This window comes from Pelodiscus sinensis, chromosome 26, assembly GCF_049634645.1.
Source record: "Pelodiscus sinensis isolate JC-2024 chromosome 26, ASM4963464v1, whole genome shotgun sequence".
Classification (NCBI taxonomy): domain Eukaryota; kingdom Metazoa; phylum Chordata; order Testudines; family Trionychidae; genus Pelodiscus; species Pelodiscus sinensis.
The window spans coordinates 6,278,221-6,304,405 of record NC_134736.1 but is presented as its reverse complement, the minus strand read 5'-3'; the positions used below and the strand labels follow the sequence as shown (position 1 = coordinate 6,304,405).

At 41.0% G+C, this 26,185-nt stretch overlaps 1 protein-coding gene across 2 annotated transcripts in view; it reads left to right on the top strand.

Moving 5' to 3' along the window:
• The first annotated feature begins 638 nt into the window (after positions 1-638).
• The window catches only part of POU2AF1 (POU class 2 homeobox associating factor 1), a 28,180-nt gene continuing 2,633 nt past the window's right edge, over positions 639-26,185 (top strand). Inside the window, exons 1-6 of one of the 2 annotated variants that reach the window (XM_075909304.1) lie at positions 639-796; positions 16,984-17,111; positions 18,369-18,411; positions 18,509-18,780; positions 20,955-21,226; positions 25,422-25,527. In XM_075909304.1, the coding sequence (XP_075765419.1) occupies positions 781-796; positions 16,984-17,111; positions 18,369-18,411; positions 18,509-18,780; positions 20,955-21,226; positions 25,422-25,527 (837 nt within the window). In that variant the 5' untranslated portion in view covers positions 639-780. Of the gene's footprint in view, positions 797-16,983; positions 17,112-18,368; positions 18,412-18,508; positions 18,781-20,954; positions 25,399-25,421; positions 25,528-26,185 lie in introns of those variants that run through there. The other variant, XM_006111203.4, reaches the window with a different exon arrangement.

Genomic DNA, 26,185 nt, shown 5'->3' with positions numbered 1-26,185 from the left:
GTAACTCATTTCTGCAGCCATCCCTTTTTTAATAGGAAATGATGTATTTCAACAAAAACAAAACAGAAAAAACAGAGTTTCTTTTTTAAATGAAGGATGTCGTCGTTTAATGAGGCTTGAAGTGTTTACAGGTGTTTCCTCATGAGTTCAGATTTAGTGACCCTGGGGAGTTGAGATTCTCGGAAGACCGGAGAAAACATTGCTCAGGCTTGTATTTTAAAACTGTTAAGCACTGAAGGGCCTGATCCTACTCCCGGTGTAAACTGGTGCAGCTCTGTTGAAGTCAATGGTGCCATGTTAATTTAGACCAGCTGGAATCTGTCCCTACATATGCTCCTCTCAACACAACAGAAGATCAAAAACCGTATTAAAAGATTCTCGTATGTTTCTGCTTTAGTATCTTATGGGATAATCTTATAGACCTTGCTAAGGCAAAAATCCTATTGACTATAGGTTCCGGACCTTAGTGTTTGTTTAAAAAATGTTTAGGTGATGTAACGTGTCTTTTATGCATAATATCTTCCAGTGCACTCTAGTCTTGGAGAAACTGCATAATGTGGTGAAGAACAACACATAGCAAAGGAAAATATAAAGTATGTGTGGTTGGAGGATGTGATGACATCACGTTGCTCAGCGGGAACGTAGGGCTTTTAAAAAGCTGAAGGAAACATCCTGACAGCCAGTTATCACATCACTTGTAAAAGGAGTAAAACACAGTTAGCGATTTAAAAAGCCAAACTCTCCTCTTCAAAGAGAAAAGCCTCCGTTCTGCCACAGAATATGCACTGGCAAAAATGTAAGTGAGTTCTGATTGCCTTCGTTTTTCATAATTACAGTAGATATAAGAAGATACAGTAGCTACAGTAGATATAAGAATAATAGCTCTAAGTCACTATTAGAATGGCATGGCAGATTTTTACTTCCGAAGAAGTACCTAGTTTGAGAGAGACAGTTACTAAAATGTGTGATGCTAATATTCCAGCATGGATATTAACACAAGACAGCAACACTGTTTTGGCATTCATCACTTTGAATCAAATGGCAGAGTGGTTCATAAAAACAGTCACAGGGCTGCACGGTATCAAAGGTAACAGTTGTTACTTGCCAGTTTTCATTTTTTAAAGTAAAGGCTGATATAACTTTTTTTTTAATCTAACTTCATATGGACACAACTTTTACCAAAAATGATTTTGGGCAGGAAAAGGAGTGTTACAACTTCCTTTACCTCTCCGCTTATGAGTCATACATTAAGGGTCACAGCCTCGCCAAGTGTAAAACAACGTAACTCCATTGTAAATGGAGCTATTGGCATTCCAATGGGAGCCATGCTGATTTACACCAGTTGAGGATCTGGCCGTTAGTTACTAAACTTTTATTAAAGATAAACACAATTGTTGACTGTATGAGTTCACTTCTTACATAAGTATTGAAAGAGAGAGTGACAGATATAAATGATAAGGGAACAGAGCAGAGCTGAGGCAGTATGGGCTCTAAGTTGCTATATGTATAGACGTCGTTATACCCAGGCATTTTTTTTTTAATAATTTTGTTCTATTTTGTCCCATCTTTCCTCAAGTAGTTCAGTCCTTTTTCTAACAAACATATAAATTTGTACTGTTTCTTTTAATTCTTTTATTTTCTGCAAGCATATTTCTGAAGATGATGTTTGTTTTTTTGCAACCATAGGAACATCCTCTATCTTTCACTAAACTATTCACTTAACCTATAATACAACATACCTGAACGGAAAAGGTTAATTTCTTAAATGTTTTCCAGTGAGTTGACTAACATGGAACAAAGTTGAATCTTCTTTTCCATTAGGTTAGAGATCAAAGAGTAAACAACGATGACTTTTGTTTGTATCTATCATTCTGAGATAATCAACAGTCAATCATGTTTTCTTTGTAACACATTCGAATATTTTCGTTTGTTTTATTTGACAATTGCATAGTCATTTTTTCTTTAGGTAAAAATATGGATTTTTAAAATGTATATTACGGACTGCAAAATCAAATAGCAAGAAGCTCCAGCTATATTTTTTTTCGTGCAGCTTGAGTTTGTATTGTAACACAATATATAGTAGACTATGGTAGCTACTGCAGCAACATTTTTCTTCTCATTATCTTTTTCTCTTTTCAGAATCAATAGTGCATATTGCACAGAATGTGCAATCTAAAAAACTGCAGCAAGATCAGAGTCAAATGTAATTTAGTAGCTAGGAAATCTTAGATGTCCATTGCACAGACATAGGTCTATGATCAAAATTTGCTGTCTTTAGCAGAGTTGGAATGATATTCATACTGAATATTGCTGGGGTATGTTCTTCCCTTGTATATACACAAATGCTTTAAAGATTCATAGGAATTACAGGCCTGTGTTGAAAGTGGCCAGGCTGCTGTACTAGAGGTTGATTGTCCCACAATGTGAATATGTAGCTCCCATTTGACAACTTCAAAGCACTACAATGCTTGTGCAATGCCTTCCTATCTGCAGAGCACCCCCTCCAGTTCTCAATGCAAGAATCTGTGATAGCAATTCTTATTGGACATTTCAAAACATATTACAAGAAACAGCAATTGCCTTAATTGGCTTCCTCAGTGCGGAGGTTTTTAAAACCCAGCAAAGAGTTGGTAGTGCAGATGTATCTCTGTTTGACTTCTGCTCAAGAGGATTTGGGGGCCAGATTGAAGGGATGCCTCTTAGAACAAGGAAGGGGCAACAAAGATTTTTGTAAATGGCCGACATGTTTGAAATGATTATTTTTGGTGCTGAGGTTAGACCTCGGTATCAGTTTTAATTTTTATTGAAATCAATACTTTCTAAATATTAGCACCATTGCAACATTCTTAAACTTGCTTTTTCCCTAAGTCATTTTGATAACTAGTTAATTGCTTTAGCAATTAACTAGAATGATCTACTGGTTAGGGCACGAGATTGGCACTCAGGAGAGCAGGATATGTCACCTCAAGAAGGGATGCAGACAGGCCCACTGCTGGGATGGATGGAGGTGGAGGGCAAAGAGGGTAGTTGCCCCAGGCCCTGGTAATTTCAGAGGTAACTAGAGCTCTGAGCCCTTTCAATCACTGCTAGGACCCCAGGCAATGCACTATGGGTGACTGGGAGCTGGCTGTGGGGAGGTGGCACTGTCCGCATAGCACTGACGGCTGGTCGGTCCCAGCCCCAGCCCTTCCACACAAGGACCCGCCCTTTCCATGGGGCCCCGCCCCTTCCAGGCCCTACACACACCTTGCTCACACCTTGACCAGCAATTTGTCAGCTTCCTTGGATGCAGAGATAATTATTTCTAGACACCATGAATAACTGCCTCTTTTACTCGGCCGTTTAGCTACAGTGGCATTCTTTGGTTCGCTTATTATTGGAGCAACTTATCTTTAAACCCACAAGGGAAGAGGCAATTCTTGATTTATTCCTGAGTGGAGTACAAGTTCTGATCTAAGAGGTGAGCATAGCTACCCTGCTTGGCAATAGCAACCATAATGCAATAAGCTTTAACATCCTTGTAGGGGGGGAAAGGCCAAAGACACCCACCATGGGAGCATTTAATTTAAAAAAGGGGAACTACACAAAAATGAGGAAGCTGTGTTAATGGAAAACTAAAAGAAATAACAACAAGAACAAAATGCCTGCACACACCATAACAGAGGCTCAAACTGTTTACCCCACTTTTTTTTTAAACAAGAGAACTAAAAATGTCGATGTGTCTAAACAGCCAAGTAAAAGAGGCAGTTAGAAGTAAGAAAAGAATGCAAGAATGACACAAGACACACAGCCTGAGTGGAGGGAAGTTGTTTGTTATTACTTTATATCCCAATCCACTCAGGAGGAGACTTAATCTACTCAGGAAGTCTTCCTGCTAGGCACAGTACAAACAAAAATGATTAACCTTGCCCCAAACAGCTTGCAATCTAAACCTTGGTCCTCCAAAGACTTGTGCATGTGCTAGGAGCAGTTTCTCTGAAGTCACTACACTCTGCATGGGGAAAAAAAATCTTTTCTGAATTGGGATTGCAGTGCATCAATGCTACAAAGACGTTTTCAGCATTGCATTTAGCAGTGTTGTCCTCAAGTCATCCTTGTCAAGTCCAAGTCAAGTCTCAAGTCACTACAGTTCAAGTCTCAAGTCGGGTCTCGAGTCCCTTAAGTCACTTTCGAGTCAAGTCCCAAGTCGAATCTCAAGTCTTAATTTTAAAAATGTCAAGTCACTTTTGTACAAGCCATCAATATCAGCATTTTCGGACAGTTTTTTCATCAAGTCGATTTAACAAAATTAGCAAGTCTCAAGTCACAAACAATGAACCGGAGTCAAGTCGAGTCACCTAGGCGACGTAAGTCGAACTCGAGTTCAAGTCGTAGGACTCGAGTCAAAACTCTGGTATTTAGTATGAAAGTCCTTCCTTCACCCATTGCCCATCTCATGGCAGAAGATAAATGACTGCTAGGGGATTCCCACATCTTTGAAAGATTTTAATGGAATCCAGCCTTCATTGCAACTATTTCTTGTCTGTTAATGACAACTGCGGGTTGTTGAAATGCAGCATTAAACACCATGTTGTCACGTGCATTTGAAATGATAACTGACTTTTATGGCCCAATGAACATGCCCTTCATACAATTGATTTCCGTGAGACCAGAGCTGATTGAAATGTTTCAAACATTTGACATTTTGATGACCTTTTTTGACCCTCCCAACTAGTTTATTATTTGATTTAGGGGTGAGATTTTCAAAGATGCCTGAGAAAATTAGGAACTCAACCCCAGTTGAAAGAAAATGGTATTTAGGCACACAAGTTTAAAATTTCAAAAGCACCTATGTGACTTGAGACACTAAGTCCCACAGACTGCTTAGGCTCCTAAGTCACTTTAGCACCCTCGATTTTTATGTTCAACTCTACTTTGCACCTTTGGCAATCTTGCCTCCACTAAAAGCCCTTTGCCATACACAGCCACAGATGTGATGTTTTTAGCACCCATTCTGAAAGTAGCATATGATGATTCTGAAAGCTGAAACTACAATGTGTTGAATCTTGTGAGTCCCACTTTTGGTAACACCAGTCTGGGAAAGGTGGATAGCACCAGAATCAAGCACTTCAGTGCTTTACAAACCAGGTGTTGAGCTCTATGAATGACCACATTAGACATGAAATGGAAAGCTTGTTTTACTAAAATAGAATCAGTAGTATGGGCTGTAGCTAAGGATTAGATTGGGAGGGTGAGACCCAGGGGTAAATTTCTTCCCATCAGTGTATCTCAGTTTCCCCATCAGTAATATACGCTACCGTGTTCTGGAAAATTGAACTTGTTTTTTTGCCAGTTCCCATTGACTTCAGCATGCACTGGCTTAGACCTTTAACAACTCAAACATGACATTGCTGCCCTTTGCAGCCATTGAAACAGCGGACCTCTTTAACAAGCTCGACACGTTGCTTCCTAAATCTCTTCAGAGTTTCATGTGGCCTTAGATGCTCTCAGTGTAAAAGAAAAGTGAAGATTACTTTTGTTACTCTGGGTCATGTTCCTGGTATCCAAGTTAATTGTTATCACACAGGATTCTTGCAAATCAAGAGTAATCAGCATGTTCACTAGAATACACCAGCCTAGCGCAGATAGGAAACAGTGGTATAAAATTCCTCTAAAATTCAAAGTCCATCTTGAATAGACCGAACTTTATTTTTACCCATTTTCACAGTGCCTTCATTAAAACCACAAGAAAACCAAGATCTTGCAGACACCGAGCTAGGATGAGTGGCAAACAATTTGGAGGACAGGTCAAAAATTCAAAATGACCTTGAAAATTTGGAGAATTGCTCTAAATTCAATAAAATGAAATTTTACATTTGTCTTTGTTAATGTACTTAGCTTAAGAAGAAAAAGTCACATGTGTGACTACAAAATGGGGAATAAGAGGCTAAATAATAGCACTGCTGAATAGGATCGGGGGTTATACCGAATCACCAAAGCACCTTGAACTCAAAATAAGATATGCAATTTGTGCTATGCAAACTGTGTATCTTATTTCGATTGAATTTTGAAATTGTGTATTTCAAAAATTTGCACATCTGAACAGCGCCAAATTTCAAAATAATGTGCTATTTCAAGACATCCCTTAACCCTCATGGAATGAGGGTTACAGGGATGATGAACCAGCGCGTCTGCTAGTTCGAGATAGACCTCGAAATAGCGGGCGCGCTCAAAAGACACAGAGTAGCTATTTTGGGATACTTCTGGTATTCTGAAATAGTCCCGCTGTGTAGACACACCCCAACAGAATACGAGTCATCAATGCAGCTGCAAAAAAGACTGATATGGTTCTAGGGTTTATTAACTGGAGTGTTGTATGTAAAACACATGATGGAACCATCCACTTTATTCGGCACTGGGGAGGCCCCAGCTGAAGTAGTGTCCAATTCCGGACACCACAATTTAGGGAAGATGTAGACAAATTTGAGAATCCAGAGGGGAGCAACACAAATGATAAAAGCTTAGAAAACCTGACTTATGAGGAAAGGTTAAAAAAAACCCAACGGGCATGTTGAGTCTTGAGAAAAGAAGACTGAAGGGAGATCTAATAAGTCTTTGAATATGTTAAGGGATCTCATAAAGATGATGGTGATCAATTGTTGTCCATGTCCACTCATTGTAGCACAAGATGTAATGGGCCATATCTGCATTTAAGTTAGATATTCAGAAAAACTTCCAACTCTAAGGGTAGCTAAGTTCTGGAATAGGCTTCTCAGGGAGGTAATGGAGTTCCCATCATGGGAAGTTTTTAAAAATAAGTTGGAAAAACACCTGTCAGGTATGGTGTAGCTACTTGATCCTGCCACAGCACAGGGATCTGGTCTTGATGACTTCTTGAGGTTCTTTCCAGCCCTACATTTCTATGATTGGCCATGATTCTGGTATCACTTACAATGGCTTTACACTAATATAACTCCACCAACTTCACTAGTTTTACTCCTGATTTACACCATTTTATAAGAGATAAGAACAGACCCAAGCAAAAACTGTTAGTAAGTACACTGTTGCTTTTAAGAGAGGTCAGATATTTGGCCCATTGATTTACGGTGCTAATTATGCTCAGAAGTCTCAATAGTTTGTTTCCTTATACTGTGCAATGAACCAGCACTCTGGTTCCTTTGCTCTTGCTTAGGGTTTTTTGATTGTAGAGCAAACAATCTACCCAGATGTTTGCTTAGCACTTTGCATTTAAACTCCTTTTTTTTTTTAATTGAAATATCCGCCCCTAATGTGGCAAGCAGCACATGGTATAATCCACTCTGATCCAGCCCTAATTGTCAGCGTGACTTACAACAATAATTGTAATGCTTCGTGGGAAAGCGGGAATGTGTCAGAAGCACAGAAAGTGCCGTGTGTTGAGTCCTGCAGACAGGCCGCAACATGCAAGGCTGCAGCTATGACAGTCTCAGCACCCCAGCATTCCAGGAGAAGTAAAAACGTCGAATTTCGGACAGAAAGCCCATTAATGAGACCACAAATTGACCATCTAATGCAGTATGGGCGAGTTCTCCTCTGAGAGTCTTCATGATTTATCAGATGACACTATACAGTTCTGCGGGTCAGGACAACACAATGGGGGAGGATTTCTGCTTGAAACTTGCTGTTATCCAGTAGCACGTCAACAAAGGAGCCTGATGTTGTCTGCTGAGGTCAGTCAGAAAATCTTCCAGCACAGCCTGGGGGTTTACACCTTCCTCCAAAGAATCTGGCTTGGAGCTGTGCAAGGAACTAGACGCTGGCCAGCAAGGTTCCTTAAGCATGTCTCTGCCGCTGCTTAATAAGCCCCACCCAGTCAGGGGCTCAGGGCTCTATGCATGGGGTTGCCTGACTGAGCAGGGCTGATTAGGCAGCTGTGGGGGCAGGCTGCTGCGTAGCTTAGAGGGAATCTCGCTGACCGGATACCCTACTTGTACTATTACAGTCTCAAAGGACATAATCCTGATCACCTCTGATTCTGGGAGCAAAGAGTAGAAGGTGCTTATTAGTTCCTCACTCCTGACTATTCCTGGTGGGACATGGGGCAGAAGAAAAGAGAGAAGTGAAAGCCCCTCCGTGGGTTGCCCTCTCATGGCTTGTAGAGAGAACTGCATTTCTGGGGCTTCAGTAACACCACAAACCAGCTGACCCGGGAGATGACAGAATTAAGGTTGGGGCCAGAGAACTTGGAAGTGAATCTTGATAAAAGCTGGGCTAATTGGCATGCCACCAGGATGAGGTTCCTTGGTAGGAATTCTCAGGCTGACAGCTACATTGTGGGGAGGACCTGATGGAATTTAACGTCTCTTTAGCTGATGTTCCATTTATTTGTATTATTTTATGTGCATTCAAATGGGTCTAACGATGCAGGGAGGCACAGACCAATGGGAGCTAAGGGACTAACCTGCTTTGATGCTTTTGAAAATCTCACTAGATGCCGATCTGCATCATTAGCCATGTAAATATCATTTGAAAATTTGGCCTTTGTTGACGTGCTCTGTGTCACACAGACAATTCGTAGCGTGGCTGGGAATTGAATCTCAATCTCAAGAATCTAAGTCCAGAATCTTAACCACTAGTTCCTTAATGATCAATAATTTTGAATGGTTAGGAAGACTATTCAAATACAAGGGGAATTGGTTAAATAAAGCCTTGTTTAAAAAAAAAAAGGGCCCTCTGCCTAGCTGTTAAATTTTTAGGAGATATATTTTTGTCAGTCTTTTCCCTGATCTCCATTGGAACAGTACGGTCTATTGTTAAAGCAGACATATTGTGAAATATATATTGATAACACGCGAAAAATTTCAACTCTGACAGAAATACTGCATGATAGGTAAAAGTAGATTAAAGAAGTGACAAATACACAAATATTATTAGTTTGAATACTTAATATTTTAAAAAATATTCAAAATCAACATAAAGCATGGATATGAACAACTGTGATACACTATTCACCCACATGGGTACTACTGGTGACGCTTCACTATAGTATTTTAAGCAGATCACGGTTGCAGCCAGAGCATGAAAGTTGTGTATCCAAGGCTAAGCGTGATCTCTTTTAAAAAATTGAAGTTCGAAGTTCACAATGTAGAATAAAGGTGTCAGCAGCCTGCCTTGTGCAATGCAGTTTTCAAGATTCAAGCCAAAAACTCAAGACTAGTTTGTTACTTGAAAGCCTGGAATTCTTGGTTATTGAGTTATTGTTTGCTCTTCTATATTACTGCAAATAAGAAAAGATTTCCATTGTATTTCTCTGTAGTTTTTTGATTATATTGGAGAGGTAACAGGAGAGAAGAAAAATATTTACACTGGTTGCTCTGATAAATTGATAAGCTTGTCACATGCCAGAGTGTAAGTAAAGAAACACTAAATCTTCTGAAACTGAGACATGTGTCATTTGCTGCTGCAGTCAGTCAGGCATGCAGTGTATTTCAAAGTGGAAGTTGACTTGATGGGAAATCATATTGAGTAGTCTAAAAGGACACAGGTTTAAATTAATCGGTAGTTTATGTGTGTGTGCAGGGCAATAATATTAGTCTGAAGTTCAGTGAGCTGAAACTTTTCATGCGTTTTGAGCTTTGAAATTTTTTGGCGGGTGCGTGTTGTTAATTGCCTTCCCAGATCAGGACTGATTTGACACAAGATGCTGGAAAATTAGTTTTGTTGTAATTCTTAAAGAATATTTTAAACAATCATGTTCTCAGAGCTGGTTCAAAGCACCAAAATGCATGTCAGCATTTAGCATATGTAGATTGTTAAGAAGCAGAATTGACTGCACAGAAAACCTTGCTGTTGCTGTGGCATAGACCAAACCATAGCATATTCTTCACTGCAGAGTTAACTTGGCTCTTATTCAAAGGAAAGTTTTATGACCTCTTATTCAGCACTTCGATAATGTGGTGCTAGGAGCTAAGGAAATACTTGAGATAAATATTCCAAAGGACAGGGAGCCAAATGAATTGAAAGCCCAGAATTTTACAATATCACTTCTTGAACTATTAATCTGCTCAACATTTCTCCCTTCTTTGCCAACCTACCTTGCACGGTATGTTCTCTGAGCTCTTGTAACCCCACAATCCAAGACTTGATCCTGATCTGAAAGAACTCCATTGGCAAGATTCCTACTGATTTCAATACCAAGACTAATAGGAGAGCCAGATACAACCCAACTCAGAAAGCAGATCTGATTCCCCCCCAAAACATAAATCCAGAAAAGGAGAGGAATTAGTAGAGAACCAGTAAAGGGACCTGATCCAAAGTTCATTAAAGTCACTGTATTTTAACTGACTTCAAGGTGCTTGATTGTTTATTCTTTTGAAAACCAGTCTGGGAAGATTCTTCAGAGATCTGTAGTGAAACAGTATGATCATTGTTTTCTATTGTCATTCTGCACAAAGATCCTGCAGGCTTAGTAAATATTCTCATTAGCTCAGGTTGATGTAACAGTCAGTCATTCTGAGTGGCAGTCCAGAACACCTGTGTGTGTGCATGTCCGTATTAATACCAAATGTTCAACAAAATGGTAATGACTTTGATGAAAGGAGAAGTCATATACAAACACATAGTGCCTAGTGTAAGAATAGTCAATGAAGAATTCTAATGAACTGAAATATATTTATACTGGGATATCTTGCAAAGATATTTGGCTCTGATTCAAATGGAAAGGTTCCCATTGATTTTGATGGGCTCTCGATTGACCCCAGCTGGTTTGCACTGCTCTGACCACACAAAGCAGCTGCAAAACTGGTGTCAGTGCCCATATAAGCAGGATTTATGGCTGTTTTTATTACAGGAGTTGTGCAAAGCAGCTGGAACACACAGTCAATCTGGCTCATTGTTTGCCCTCCTCTTGTTGAAGTATTTTTATTTGTTTTAATAGAAATTGTTCATGTGTGTCTTTGTTCATTCACAGCACATGTCATAAGCAAACAATTAAAATGTTGCTTTGTCTGAACACTGCACAATGGGGAACATTTGTTTTAAGACAAACCTTGCACCAAAAGGTGAAGAATGAAATACCTAGGTTTCCTTGAATCAGGAACTTACCTGAATTTGGGGAATGTCATTATTCCTTCTGTCACTTTTAATGTGTAATGGTCAGATATCCCCCCTCACCCCATCCGCAAGGGTGTGTGCACCAAAGCAGAAAGTCATTTTCTGTGGGTATCACTATAAAGCTCAGACATGGTATATACATTTGAGTAGTGGAAAAGCAGCTGCACTAACATTATTTTTGTTTCGGCTCTGGGGGAACTGAAATATGTTCTGCAGACTTTGATATATTTTTCAGGTTTTTGGTTACCCCACTGACACCGGAAACTGTGAATAGGTATATTTATCAGCTTTTACAGTAAATCTCATCTTCGCCCTTCAACCCCATCTAAAAAGCTTGGTCAAGCAGCATATTAACCTACTTTTCAAGTAGTCCCATTGAAATCGTTGCACTTATTCAAGGATTAGCTAGTATACTACTCAAGGGGCTTCACTGAAATCTGTAACACTTTCACTGGCTTTGGGGGAGCCAGAATTTCACACAGCATGAATAATGGCAGCACAGTCTGGTCTGTAATGAAAATTCATTAAAGCACAAAATAAATAACTTTCAAATGTAAAGAACTATATAAAATAGAAAGTGCTCTTTTAATGCTCTTAGTTTCAAATATATTATTTAATATTCAGATGGTTCTTCAGATTATAGCTACTGACTCCTCAGTTGTCAGTGGCCAGGGCTGTTTTCTTTAATTATTTGTAAAGTCCCTGAGCCAGGTTCTGATCCCTGTGTGGGAATCCCATGCACTTTTATTAGTACTAAGAATAATGATGCAGTATTAATACACTCCTAGTCTCTTCTTAGTGAGTGACTGCAGTTACACCAATAGTAAACTGATGTAAATGAGATCAGACTCTGGTCCTTACTTTCCAGTTAAGAATGAGACTATTTTAAGCACTTATTTATAGCCATGTCTGGTACCACACTATTTGTAAGGGCCTTTTAGCATTGCATGATTGAGTGGTTTATAACTATGCAGTTAATAGTCACACTGAAATGCAACAGCTGGATTAGATTCCCTTTTTTTTAAGGGGGTAAGACATTAATAACATACAGAAGATCCACGAGTAAGGCTTGAATATGGTTTTATAACAAGCTTAGAGATTTGAAAAATATTGCTTGACATTAACTTGCAAGGCCTTTATGTAGGTAGCTTTACAAAAGATAAATAATTGGAAAAGTTGCTTCACTTTGAAATTTAAAAGCACGGGTCCATCATGTGTCAATTCATTACTTTGTTGTCAAGCTTTGCAAGGGTTGTCACTGTATGGTGGTTCCAGTCAAGTCAGTGGACAATTTACACCAGTGGGAATCTGGCCTTTCCTGATTCTTTTTAGGACTAATAGAGGAAATACAGTGACATGTATTAGACGTACCAGATTCTTCGCAGGTGTAAATTAGTATAACTCCTTTGAATTCAATGGACATTTAGAACTTGAGCTGAGAATCTGACCTTGGGCCCATACCTATATAGTGGAAATTATACTTATTCACAACAACCTGTCCAAAGGAAGCAAAGAGATGAGAGAAATATAAATTAAAATGTGTTACTTATTTTGGATAAGTAAAAATACTACTATATTTTAATGGAGTTATGATGTGCTATTCTTTTTTAAGGGGTGTCAGACCTTAGAACAAATCATTGATGTTTTCTCTCATCTATTTTTTTTGCAAGCAACTAATAATTAGATACTCTTGATACAAATATCCAATAACAGAAATTAGCACGAAAGAAAATTGTGCTTAGATTCACTAGTACAACTGAGGCTGTGATTCACGAATGTTGGTTGCCAGATGAAGACCTACACAAGGATTAGATATGTACATAGTTTAAGTCCCCATGTAAGCCTTATTTTCAGAGTTTAAGTGGTGCAGAAATCTCTTGGTGGCCCTCAAGTGGGGGAGCATTTCATCTACAATGAATATCCCAGCATCACCTAGCTAATCTTAAAGCGTGGGGGGGGGGGGACGGGAAGTATTAAAAACATATAAAACATCTATAACCATTAAATCTCTTTAAGGTCTTAAAACATAAGGATGTTGAACAGCCTATCTGGACACTGACTGCTAATCTAGAGTAGATCTGTATTTTAAAAATCTCTAGTGCACACACAAATTAAAATACTCAAATATTATGACCATATATATATAGCAGAGATGAACAAAAACATAATGAACATTTTGTCATACGAAGAATTTGTTCTCTCTCTAAATACATGACCTCTAAGTTTAACTGCATTTTTAAATTCAATATTTGATGTGGTTTCAAGTCATATTTAGTTATACATAACAAAGAGAGGACCAGCCGGGTTCTTTAGAAATGGGAATTTATCAACTGGCGTATTTACAAATCAAAGTTCAGTAAAAATATGGCAGCTAAAGAAGTTGATATCAAATAGTTTTGTAACGATCAGAGCTTCCTGAGCTTTGATACGCCACAGACTCCTTCTGCCACTAATTGCCCCTAGATACTTCATGTAAGATAAGGCTCAATAATATCAGCTACTGAAGTATTGTACTTCCCTCTGACTCAGCCACACAATGTAATAGGCATTTTAGCTTTGCTTTTCAAAGTGGATCTTAGCAATTTATTGGCTTACATCCTGGGATCCCTCCCTATTGTATTGGCTACAAAGCACGAAAAAAAAATCAAAGGAGCATATTGAGAAGCAGGAATGTTCAAAGGAAAAACACCGTTGTTTAAGTAAATAAATTGTGGAAGCAGTTAGCTACCATATCTCACACTCCTGCTAACCTCCTTAGCAGGCCTGGCCCTAAGGCAAAGCGAGCCAGGCAAATGCCTTGAGCCCCATGCTTTTGGGGCCCCCGCGCTGCTGAGTTTTCACCATCCACTGGCCAGGCCTGGGACCCCGCTTCCAGCATCCTGCCTTGGGCCCCGCAAACCCTTTGGCCAGGCCTGCTCCTCACAATGCAATGCACAATGCTGGATTTAAAACTGATGCGGAGGGGTACTTTAGCATATGCTTCAAATAAAGAATTTGCTTAAATGTGTTTCTGAAGTGAGATGCTTTCCTGAATTGGTGTCTGTGCTTGCAGTGTACATGTGCAATAATAGATATAACATGTTCCTACTATTGATTTTGGCTCTGTCTAAATATAGATCTATAGAGGCTTATATGTATTTGTTACATTTATAGGAATGTTATTGTATATTTAATAGATATAAATTAGATATATAATAGGATCCTAGTAGCTAAAAGCCATCTAATTTGTGAAGCTGTAACCCATGCACCTCCTGAATGTGGTGTACAGTCCCATCGAGTGGCATTGAGACCACTTGCAGAGAGAATAAGTCTGCTCTACAGCAGGGCGACTCAACAGGTGGCCCGCGGGCCACACGCAACCCATCTGTTTGTGGCCTGCAGTGCGGTTTGGGTTTATGTGGGGCTCAACACGTGGCCCTCAGGTGAGATCCTTTGAATATGGCCTCCACAAGGAACGCACTCCACAACGGCCAGTCAATATAATGGTCTTCCATTGATATGCATTTTAGTAGTTAAATTCCTGGACTATCATTGCTCATTAAGGGAACGTCTACACTACAACGCTATTTGGAAATAACTAGCTCCGTGCCGAAATAACTTAGTCCGTGTCTGTGTAACCCACACACCTAGTGTGACTCACTATCCCATCTGGTGGCACCTAGACCACAGCAACAGATGAGAACAAGAGACCTCTACATCAGCAGCTGAGAGCCAGCTGGCTTTTAGCTCAAAGGGTAGAGGCTCCTAAGCTCCAGAGGTCCCAGGTTCAAATCCACCTGGAGGCATTCCATCTGCAGTTATTTCAAAATAGTGTCAAAATACTGTCAAGCTGGAGGACTTCTTACTCCGACTCCTGTAACCCTCATTTTACAAGGAGTAAGGGAAGTCAGAGGAAGAGTGGTCTGTTTCGAAATAAGTGCTGTGTAGACGCTCCCTATTTCAAAATAAGCTACACAATTGATGTAGCTCAATTTGCGTAGCTTATTTCAAGTTAGCCCTGCAATGTAGACGCACCTTAAAAGTGCTGTCATATGGGTGGAATTCAGGTAAATACTGCATTTTATAAATATCAGCAGAACTGACTTAAATGGGGCCTGCATGTTGTGTAGTCTTGCCTTAATCTTTGCATTCATGCCTGTCAGTGTGAATGAAGCTATTTGCATATATTTGCATGTATATTTGCATGTATATGCAACCACACTTAAGTTGCAGCCCTCGGCATGTGCTGTGAGTATCATTGTGGCCCCCAGGGCTTCCAAAGTTGAGTAGCCCTGATCTACAGTCTTAGCTAATAGCCAGTTGGCTTTTAGCTCATGTTGTAGAGTAGTGATAGGCAACCTAGGCTGGTGAGTGGGCTACCTGAGGGGACCTCCTTCATCTCAGTGGGCTGCAAGATTGCAGTCAGGCACGTGCACTAACCATAACCCCAAGAATAAGATTAAATACATTGCACTTGATTCTCCTTCTTTATTGTGCCTTTTTTGACACCTTGAAGGCTTTTAGCTCAAAGGAGGCATAAGGGATCTGTCGAAAAAGGCTTTCTTTCTCGACAGATCCCCCTCTAGACTGCCTCTTTTTGCAGACAAAGTACTGAGTCGCCAAAAATGGTGGCCATTTTTATTCAAATTAAGCGCGGGATATTTAAATCCCCGCTTCATTTGCAATGACGACCTGCCTAATCTGCATCCCTCTGCCGACAGAGGGATGCAGTCTAGACATACCCCAAGTGGTCCATTATGAGTAGCAAATTTAAATCGCCAGCAAAAGTAGCAGAGAGAGCACACAGCTCTCGCGGTGTTGTGTGAAATCAGCATGCACCTCACCAGTGCTTGCTTTTGTTTGTGTGACTTTTCTCCTTTTGACTTTCCCCTCTAGTGCCCCCATTCCTCCCCTTCCCTTAAACCCACACCCAGCCTCTTCCCTGCCTCCTCCCCAGAGTGTCCCCTATTCCTTCTCCTCTTCCCTCTCTCTCCTGGCATTTCTGGGATGCAATGAATCGGCTGATTTGCACCCCATTCCCACTCCTTCCCCACCCGCCCAGAGCTTGAATGCTCTGTCTGTAAAATGCCTACAAGTCTACTGGTATTTTCTCATTGTGTGTTTATACGTGGATGCCAATATATATATGAAAAAGAAATAGTGTCAGAGTTCTGCTAATATGCAGGCCCTTATCAAACTCTGCATAATTCTGCAACAACTGTTGATATTTCAGGTAGGACATATTGGACTCTAGAGTGATGGTCACTTTCTATGAGTAACCACATCCGCACACGCTTTAAATATGACTGGACTGATATCACAGTTTATTTAATATCTGCTCAGTCTGATATAATACACCAGCCTGCTCAGGTTGCTAACAATCCTAGTTTGGGAGCCAGGGGATGGAGGGTTTGCCTTGGGAGGAAGTAGGAGGAATAGCTGGATCTGGCTTCAGAACCTGCCCAGTCTGCTGTGTTCTGCTCAAGTTTCTCGGACATGCATTTTTAAGAGAATTTTCTTACCAATGTACAAATATTTGGGCCTGATCCTGTCCCTTCTCTGCTAGCAATTGTAGCCAAATGGGAATTCTGCATGCAGACCTGCTCATTTCATTTTAGCTTGCCCTGATGCTATGCAGATGACCTTGCTAAGGAGGAAACTCAGGGCCTCCATTGCATGAGTTGCTGGGGAATGAGTGCTTTGCCAGCGGGATGTGTACAACTCATAAGGAGCACAAGCCTGGAAGCAGACTGTTCCTTTCAAGTATCAAGGAGCAATATTAACTCTGAGCCTAGGAGAACCTGCTCTAGGAGGCTCGAAGAGTCTTACTGATAAGATAGTTTGCATGGAAGGAATTTTCCTAGAGATTATGGTCCTGCCATGGTATTTGGTGGAGGGGTGAAGAAAAATAAGTGACCAAAATATATTTCTCAGCTTCTGCTTCAGAGCAGCGGCAGGAGCCACGACCTTATCAAGGTGTCCGTGTCAAAGAGCCGGTGAAGGAGCTACTGAAGAGGAAACGTGGGAACATCCATAGTGCTAATGCAGCTGCAGCGACCACGGTAAGAAAAAGCCACAGAATGCACAAGGAAAGCACTTTCTTTTTTTGACTGAATAGGCATTCAGCCCTTGTCTTCATATTGTGCTCCCCTTGATTTGAATAGACTTTTAATTATTTTAATGCAGGTTCAAGCCCTTAGACGGGAACAAAGGGGGCCGAGAAGTTAAGTGATGTGCTCAAGGCCACCAGGGAGTTCAGTGTCAGAACCAGGACTCACGCTCTGTAGAGTGGTTCCCAGTGCGGTGCTTAGATCACTTATGTCTCTCATGCTTCTTTATCAAGACAGCCAGTTATACTAGCGTAATCAGCTTATTCAAGACATTGGCATTTGGGCACCTATCTCCTTTAGGATCCTTTGAAAACCCCATCTTAAAATGTGATAGGATTCAAGATAGTTGCCTTATGCAAATGTACTTTGTATCATCTGAGACACAGAAATATCTAGTGTTTAAAAAACTACTAAAACCTTGAGGAGCGATTTCCCCAAGGAGATTAATGTCCTATTTTGTGATGTGCTGAAAACTCTTTGTTATATAGGTGACCTGTCATATATACTGTACCAAATAATACATGCAATACAACCTTAAAAGCTACCAGAGCAGACCAGAATAACGCTGGCCCTCCACTTGCTAAATCAGTGTGCCTTAAAGTGGTCCATAGACCCACTCTGAGAAAGCTGCTACCAGGCTGCTCCAGTTTACTTACTGTCTCTGCAGCCATGGAGCCTCATGACTCCCATTGGCTGCAGTTCACCGTTTGCAGCCAATGGGAGCTGCGAGGCTCCGTTGCTGCAGAGCCGGTAAGTAAACAAACCGGAGAGGCCTGGTAGCAGCTTTCTCAGAGTGGGTCTAAAGACCACTTTGAGAAACACGGTCCTAATCTTATCCTAGGTTCCTTTATTCTGGTATTTAAACTCCTGGAGGGAAGCAGTTTGACTGTATCTTCACTGACACTGAAATTCACCCTGTGGAACCACAGAAAGTCTCGTGTATCTTTTAAATGACACTCAAGCATCTATGGAGCCTGGTTCTTGTGCTGACCCACTGCGGAAAGGTGTATTTTACCCTGAAACAGTTTTCAATAATTGCTGTCATACCCATATAACAAGGCACACGGTACCTTCAACCAAGCAAAGTCTTAAGATGCAATGGACGATGTGTTTATTACTACTTCAGTCTCAGCAAGAGTTTCCCAGAATATGCTGAATTCAAATCTTTCATGAATAACTGATATTTGAATATTTTTCTTTGTCCTCCAGGTTGTTTTGCCCCATCAGCCACTTCCGTCCTATTCACCAATTGGTAATGCTTCTCAATATTTATTTTCATTTGTTCATCAGCTCGGTTTAAGCCAATGTTTTGGCTGACATTGTGGTACAATTCTCTTCTTATTTTGCAGGCCAGCCTTGCATTGATATGGACATTGCTGCCTCTTCATTGCCACTCACTGATGAAGGAGCTTTGTGTTCTGGTTGGCTCTCTCAGCCTTCTCCTGCTACCCTACAGCCCTTAACACAGTGGACAACGTACCCAGATTATATGTCACATGAAGCAGTCAGCTGTCCGTACACAGCAGACATGTATGTTCAGCCAATGTGTCCAAGTTATACACTTGTTGGACCCTCTTCGGTTCTGACTTATGCATCCCAGCCGCTGATCACCAATTTTGCGGTAAGCTAAAGATACCTAGAAACAAAGGCAAAACTGCTTTCCAAAAGTAACTGTGAGAATCCTCAGGAAAGCTTATGCTCAACTAAAACTGTTAGTCTTTAAGGTGCCACAGGACTCCTCATTGTTTTTGCATTATACTTTATATCGCTTGACATCCCTGCTTCATGTTATATTGCCAAGGATGATGTCAGTAAAAAGTTATACAAGTGCTGAAAAATCAGAAGTAGTTCCCTCTACCATAATTTCATATTCAAGGAAAACAGAACCGAGAAGTGAGATTGAGTAGAGAAACATGCTTTAGGCTATGTCTTCACTTCCCGGAAGATCGATGCTGTGGCGGTTAATCTTCCAGGATTTGATTTAGTGGGTCTAGTAAAGACCCACTAAATCAAATGCTGAGGGCACTCCCATTGATGCTGGAACTCCTGCTCTTTGCAAAGAGTAAGGGAAGTTGATGAGACTGTTTCTCCCATCAACCTTCCACTGTGAGGATGGCACTGAAGCTTCATTCAAGGTACGTCAACTCCAGCTATGTTTTTTACGTAGCTGGAATTGCATACCTTAAGGTGACCTTTCACTGTAATGTGCACCTGGACTTAGTGACCTTCCCTATAATGGTCATGCAACTGTCTCTTCTTGGTGTGAGTCTCTCATACGGTTTCTTTATGAGCTACAAATTCTCGTCTAACCTGGACAGGATTGATTCCTCATAACCCGTCTAATGTGATGTCCTGATTTACTCTTTGCCTGGACTTGGAAATTAGGGAGACTGTTCTGAGAATCATTGTGGTTTGAGAGGGATTAAAAAATTTGACTATATTGACATCGGAGTGAATCCAGTTTTCTTAACAAAGCTTGCCTTTGCCAAGCTCTCTCACGCCCTCCTGCACTCACTGCCTAATTAACTTGTCAACCATTCAGCATTGTTCTCAGGATACCCCCTCCAACTCTCACTGAAGCCAGTAGTAAGACTGCTATAGATTTCAGAGAGAGCTGGACCAAGCCAGTTGGCAGATTTTACCATAGGAGAATATTTGCAGCTCAGGAAAAATTATGCAGAGTACGAAAGTCATGTTACCATTGGCTCCAACTTAACAAGGAATCTTATAGCTTCAATGCATGGTGCTCACGAAGTTTCAATTACAGTGGATCATACATTAAAATATTCTGTCTGGATGCACAGATTATCAGATATCGCCTATGCAATAGACCAGGGGTGGCCAACCCATTACAGACAAAAAGCTAAAATAGTTGTGGATAAAGTGCAAAGATCCAAGGGAAATAAGTTGTTGAGCAAAAAAAAAAAAAAAACCACTGCCTCTTTAAGAGCCACGTTTGGCCCACACAGGCTTCCACTGGCCCCAGCATCAGATCTTGCTGCCCCAAGCGGTGCCCTGACCAGACAAGGAAAAAAGGTCAAAGCAGGGGAACACAGAACAGCCACGGGAGTGGGAGCTGAGCCAGGGGTGCGGGAGCCACAAGTTTTCCTTTGAAGAGCCGCATGCGGCTCACAAGCTGTAGGTTGGCCACTCCTGCAATAGTCTCTGTCATTTGAACAAACCGCTAGGACAGATTCTCCCCTTGAGAGTCTGGACAGAGTCTTTCAGCTGCTGTTTCCTCTGTTTATTTCAACATAGTTTTTCCAGTAAGGGTATGGAGGTTTTTTGTTTCTTTGCTTTGCTTTGTTTTGTTATTACATAAAGGCCTCCAGGGAACTTGCTTCCACTGGGGAAATCTTATGGTGTTTAAACGTGACCTTGACTTAGCTGACATGACACTGACCATGAGTCAGTGTAAACAAGGACATGTTCAGCATCACATCAACTTCCTTGGCACATTCCAGTCATGAGGAAATACCATCAGAGACCCACAGTTGAGGGTAGCAGATCAAAAAACACAATTCATAATCATCTTGAAAGGACGACTTGGATGCTTACGAAAGGGAAGGGAGGCTGGAAAGGTAATTGGAATGTGGCATGTACAAGTACATTTACCAGGTGAAAAACTTTTGAGATTGCGCTGGCTGGCAGCTGGGGTTTTAACCGAGTTGCATCCCCTCTTTCTGGTGAGCTTGTGAAAGTTTCCATACTGAACTCGAAACTTTACAGGGCCAGGAAAAGGGGTTTTATCTGTGACTGCAAGTGTCCTGATTCTGGTATCTTTGTACTTAACAGCCAAGAAGCACCACTCCAGCTGTCATGCCACAGCTGGAGGCGACAGACCAGCAAGCCCCTCTTACCTACTTTCCATGGGCTCAACCTATTTCTGCATTACCAGCATCTACCCTGCAGTACCAGCCAGCTTCCACCTCCCTCCCTGGGCCACAGTTCGTCCCACTTCCCATTTCAATTCCAGAGCCAGCCCCACAGGAACTGGAGGATGCTCGGAGAGTGATCAGCACTGTGCCCATTGAAAAGCTACTTCTAGAAGATGAAGACAATGATACGTATGTTTTAAATCACACTCTCTCTGTTGAAGGGCTTTAAAGTCATGTATATGGGGCCCGATACTACATTTCTTGTTCACCCAGACCTCTAGGCGAAATCAATGAGTTTTGAGTGTCCAAGAGAAAACAGATCTGGGCTATTTATTTTCTTCTTAAGATTTTTTTTTTTTTTTTTTGGTCAACCACCACTAATGGTCCCTGAATGTGAGATTTGCACTCTGGGTGAAGTGTACCTGTGTGCACAGGACTAGCATAAGACTCACATGCTGCCAAAGTTGCTTTTAGTTCTTCCTAGTAGAAACTTTGCAGCGCATTGTTCTTGTGCTGGCCTTTTGGAAGGAATGAATTTCACCTTCCGATATGGAACATGGGCTGAAACTGACATGGATTTTTTAGTAACATTTGCTAACTCCTTTGTGTCTGACTATAGCATTTGGTACGGTTACACATATCATAAGGATGTCTTAGAGGGTTTACATTGCAAGCCATATTTTCTAGAGCTCTGTATATCTGTGTCACAGATATATCTTTGCTTTGTTCAGTTAAAGGAAACTACCCCAGTACATCTTCTTGAACACGGCCACCTAAAATGTGGGGCCTTGAATGAATGGCCCTTTAATTGGTAATATCATTGAAAAATGTCATTGTATGATTATGAATATGTTTGCTCTGGTGGTGGCACCTATTTGTAGCCAGTCTGAAAGCCAGTAATGTAAACAGAACAGGTGAGATATGTACAAGTGTGAAAATAGGCCATCAGCAATGTTCCCCATAAGATGAGCATTTGGGCGGCCCCCCTGAAGAAATTCCAATGCCTCCCAGCTGATTAGCAGAGATCCCACAGCAGCCCAAAGCTGGCAGCAGGTGTTTCTACTGGTGGTGCACATCTGCATATGCCTTGGTGCACATGCCAAAATTTTGTTCTGCACATGGATAGAAAAAATTAGAGGGAACATTGGCCATCTGCCACAGAGGAACACAACATTATTTAGGCAAAGAATTGTACTGTTGCGTCTTAATTTCATTTGACTTATTCTTGCAAAATTGACAGACTGGTCTTCATGCAGAGTTCTTACTGCATGTGGGAGGGGTAATTGGATTGAGGCGTTTTCTGCAGTCAGTATGTGAAATGTTCCCTTTTAAAACTGGTAAAGTTGTATTTTATGACTTCTCCATGATATTGTGTGTTGCACTACGAGACAGAACCTAGTCCCAATGGGATTACAAGATATGGGCCTCAGTCAGGATATCAATGAGAAGACTGGGCCTTCCAAAATTAGGATGAGTGTCTGTCAATATGAGCACTGCTGTATTCAGTCTCTTGTTCTTGAGCCTTAGCAAGTAGTTCAGTTGACAATGATGATAAACAATCCTAAAATGGGAGAGAGTCCATGTGAAATAGGAGACCTGTAACGTACCTTATTAACATTGAAAGTTTCTCTGTATTTCAGTGGTTTAGAGTCACAGCTGTACACAGCATCATTATTGCCTTTTGTTTATATTTATTGGAAATTGAATAGCATATACTGCCCTTTCTAAACAATTGTAAATATCACTGTTGGTGTTCCATGGCATCTTGCCACAGCCAAAGGTATTCGTGGGAAGATGTATCCATTTTTAACATTTTGTTAATTGTTTCCTTAATAAACAAGGGACTCCTAGACGATGAACACAATTTCTCTGGGTTTTTCTGCTTCATAAAGCCCAGGAACCTTAGATGATAATAGAATTTAGAAGTGTTTTTGGAATGAAGGTATTCAAAGGGTTGTTACCTTACATCAGTTAGAGAATTGGTGCCCGCTACTCCTTCTTCTATCCAGGCTATATTCCAAATAATTTTACAATTTGTGCCTGGGTAAGGACTGCAAAATTGGGTCCAATGTCTATAAGACTTTCAAAGCAGGTTTCACTATTGACACATCTAAAGACTTAAACAAGAGACCATGCAAATGGTCATAAAGTTATCCAAAAAATGCAGAAGCTTTAGGCTTACTGATCTTGGTGGCTTAGATTTGCAGAAAAACCCAGCAAAGAAATTAATTAGCTAAGGCTTGATCTGCCACTGTGTTACTCCAGTTGCAATAGTGTGACCTCTGCAGAACACTGGGGTGATGCAGTTGTGAATCAGGTCTTTGGTGGCCAGCATTTATTTGGAACTTTTTTTCATTTCACTGTATGTAAAAAAATCTCCTGGTTGTATATAAACTGATGATGTATTGTCTATGAATTTCTTTCTGGGTTGTTCTGTTAGATTAAAACACATTTTCAATAAAGATCTGCAGTAACTTTCATACGACTAGAGTGGTTTTTTTTTTCATGCTCAGAGAGGTACTCCATGGCATTTGACACAATATAAATATAGTGGCTTGGAAATCAATAATGTTAATTTGATAGGATGCTTGCAAGACTACATCCAGAAATTAATTACATGGCTTTGTGTTGATTAACTGTATGCTAAAAGAGACTCCCATGAGCCAAATATGGGTTCAAAACCTTCCTCTCTCAAGTAATTCTTACTTATGCAACTGCTCCTGCAGTTGGGTTGTTCTTTATTTGTGCTAAAGTAGGGTCTAACTGAGAGTGATGACACATTATGCCAAACATTACACCTGCACATAGCAGGAGACAACCCCTGACCTGAGCAGCTTTCAGTCTGCATAGACAAGACAAGGTGACTTGTCCAAGGTTACAGACTAAGCCAGTGGCAGAGCCAGGAATAGAGCTGAGATCTCCTGACTCCCAGCCCAGTGCCCTATCTACTAGATCACATCACTTCTCAATAAAAGTAACAAAGACATCTATGACGATGATCAATGCACCAAATTCTCTGCTGGTGTAAAAGGCTGCCATCCCAGAAGTCAGTGGAGCTGTGCTCACTTATATCAGCGGAGAATGTGGGCCTATATATTTGCATGTGCGTCAGATGCTGGTTTCTGTGATTGTTTCCACAGCTGTGCATCTGCATTTTCAGAAAGCAGATGCAGTTAGTTCATTCCTTTGGCTGAGCTAACAGGACCTCTAACCCATATGGGCGTTATGACTGTTAATTAATGTGTCAGCACCTTTTAATATATTTTTTTTCTTGAGGTCCGGGGGGTGATCCACTTGCTTCAGTTCATGAGTTGCCTCCCAGGGCCCACAAAGCTTCAGTCTATGCACATTTGTCCTTCTTTTGGCCCAAACAATCTAGACTAAAGGCAGGGTAAGAGGACTGCAGGAACTACTGAAGCTGACTGCAAATCCGACGATGACCCTAAGGCATCTTGTTAGTCTTTAAAGTGTTCAATAGTCCTGTCTTTTGTTGCAGTAAATGTGTGGCAGTTATGCTGGAGAGAACAGAGTCGCCTCAGCAAACAAGCATTTGTCCATCAACATATTCTTCTCAATGAAAAATGTAGAACAATATTTCATAAGAAGAAGGAGGCCCAGTTAACTGACGTCACAGCGCTAATACAGACAGGGCCAAATCCTCTCCCCTCTCCCCAACCTGATACAGAACCTCAAAGCTGCGGCTCAACTAGTGCATCGGTCTGTGCTAGCCTGCTTCAGAGGGGAGTTTCATCCAGTCTGCAGAATAATTGCAGCCTAAGTGTAGCATTTCCCCCACCATCAGCGACGTCTGCTCCAACGAGCCCTGATCTGTAAGGAATATGGCTGTTGTTTTGTACATTGATTGTACTGTGGATTTAATAGAATCAGCACAACACCCTTTCCCTCTTTCCTTCAAGCCACTTGCTTTGAAAAACATGTAGAGCCACGTTGACAAGAAATTCTGGATTTATCCATGAGATGAAATAATTTAAAAAAAGCTCTTTGTTACTCTGCATTTACTGCATACGATGTAATATTGAATTACTACGTGTAACACTGAGGTTCCATTACATAGGACTTAAGTACTGCACAGGGGTGAATCTTGGTCCCAGTCGAATGCATTCATCTGAAAGAGAGCCAGTAAGCATTTAGTAAAATGGCTTGCTATCGAAATCTATAGATTTAACTCATGATAGCAAGCCCTTTGCCTGTTTTCAAGATCAGATCTTTAAATGGCTTCTCGGTGCACACAATATGCCCTTACGGTAGAGTCCAGCATTCGCAGCATAAAACTACCGATCAGGTAGGGCCGTTCCGTAAAACTGTTAATCGCCAGAGTGCTTCGAGGATGGGCAATGATCAGTGTCTTTATTTACTGTCTTAGAATTCTACATATTTATGCAGCTAAAGGTATGAGGGAATATACACTGGCAGCCGCTGAGCGTATGAGAGAGCTGAGAAGACTAGATGCCAAGGAGCACAGAGGAAAGGTAATGCAGACACTGCAACCCATTAAACCCGAATAGCAGCCTTGAATTTGCCTGTGTCAGCACTAAACCTGTGCATCGTTTTAGTCCCACTGCAAAATGCATATACCATACTTGAGTCATAAACCTTGTGAACAAGGGTGAATTTCATAGTGGACAGTACAGGATTTAGTCACTGTTTCATGCAAATGCCTTATGCAAGCATGTTCCTGCCTCTTTCAGTGCTTGGATGGGAGCACGATGTTTCTCATAACACTGCCAATGGCTAGAGCTACACATAGAGCCCTGAACATCTGTGGATATCTGCTTTATATCCACGGGTAAAGGCATCTGTGGATGTAGATGTGGATATCCATGGGTCATGAGTGCAGATACGGATGTGGATGCAGACACAAATTTTATATCTAGAACCCTGCAAATTTGCAGATATCTGCTTCTATCCACATTTGCGGCTATGGATGCAGATATCCACAGTTCATTCTTTGTGGATATGGATGCAGATAACTATACAAATTTTATATCCACACAGGGCTCTAGCTTTGTGTCTTTCCAACAGGAGATCTTTGGGTAACATGAGGGCTCAGTCTTCCCATGTGATCTGCATGGACCCCCTCTTCCTCTCCACAGCCATTTCTTGTTTGTTAGTTTCACTGTTGTCAGA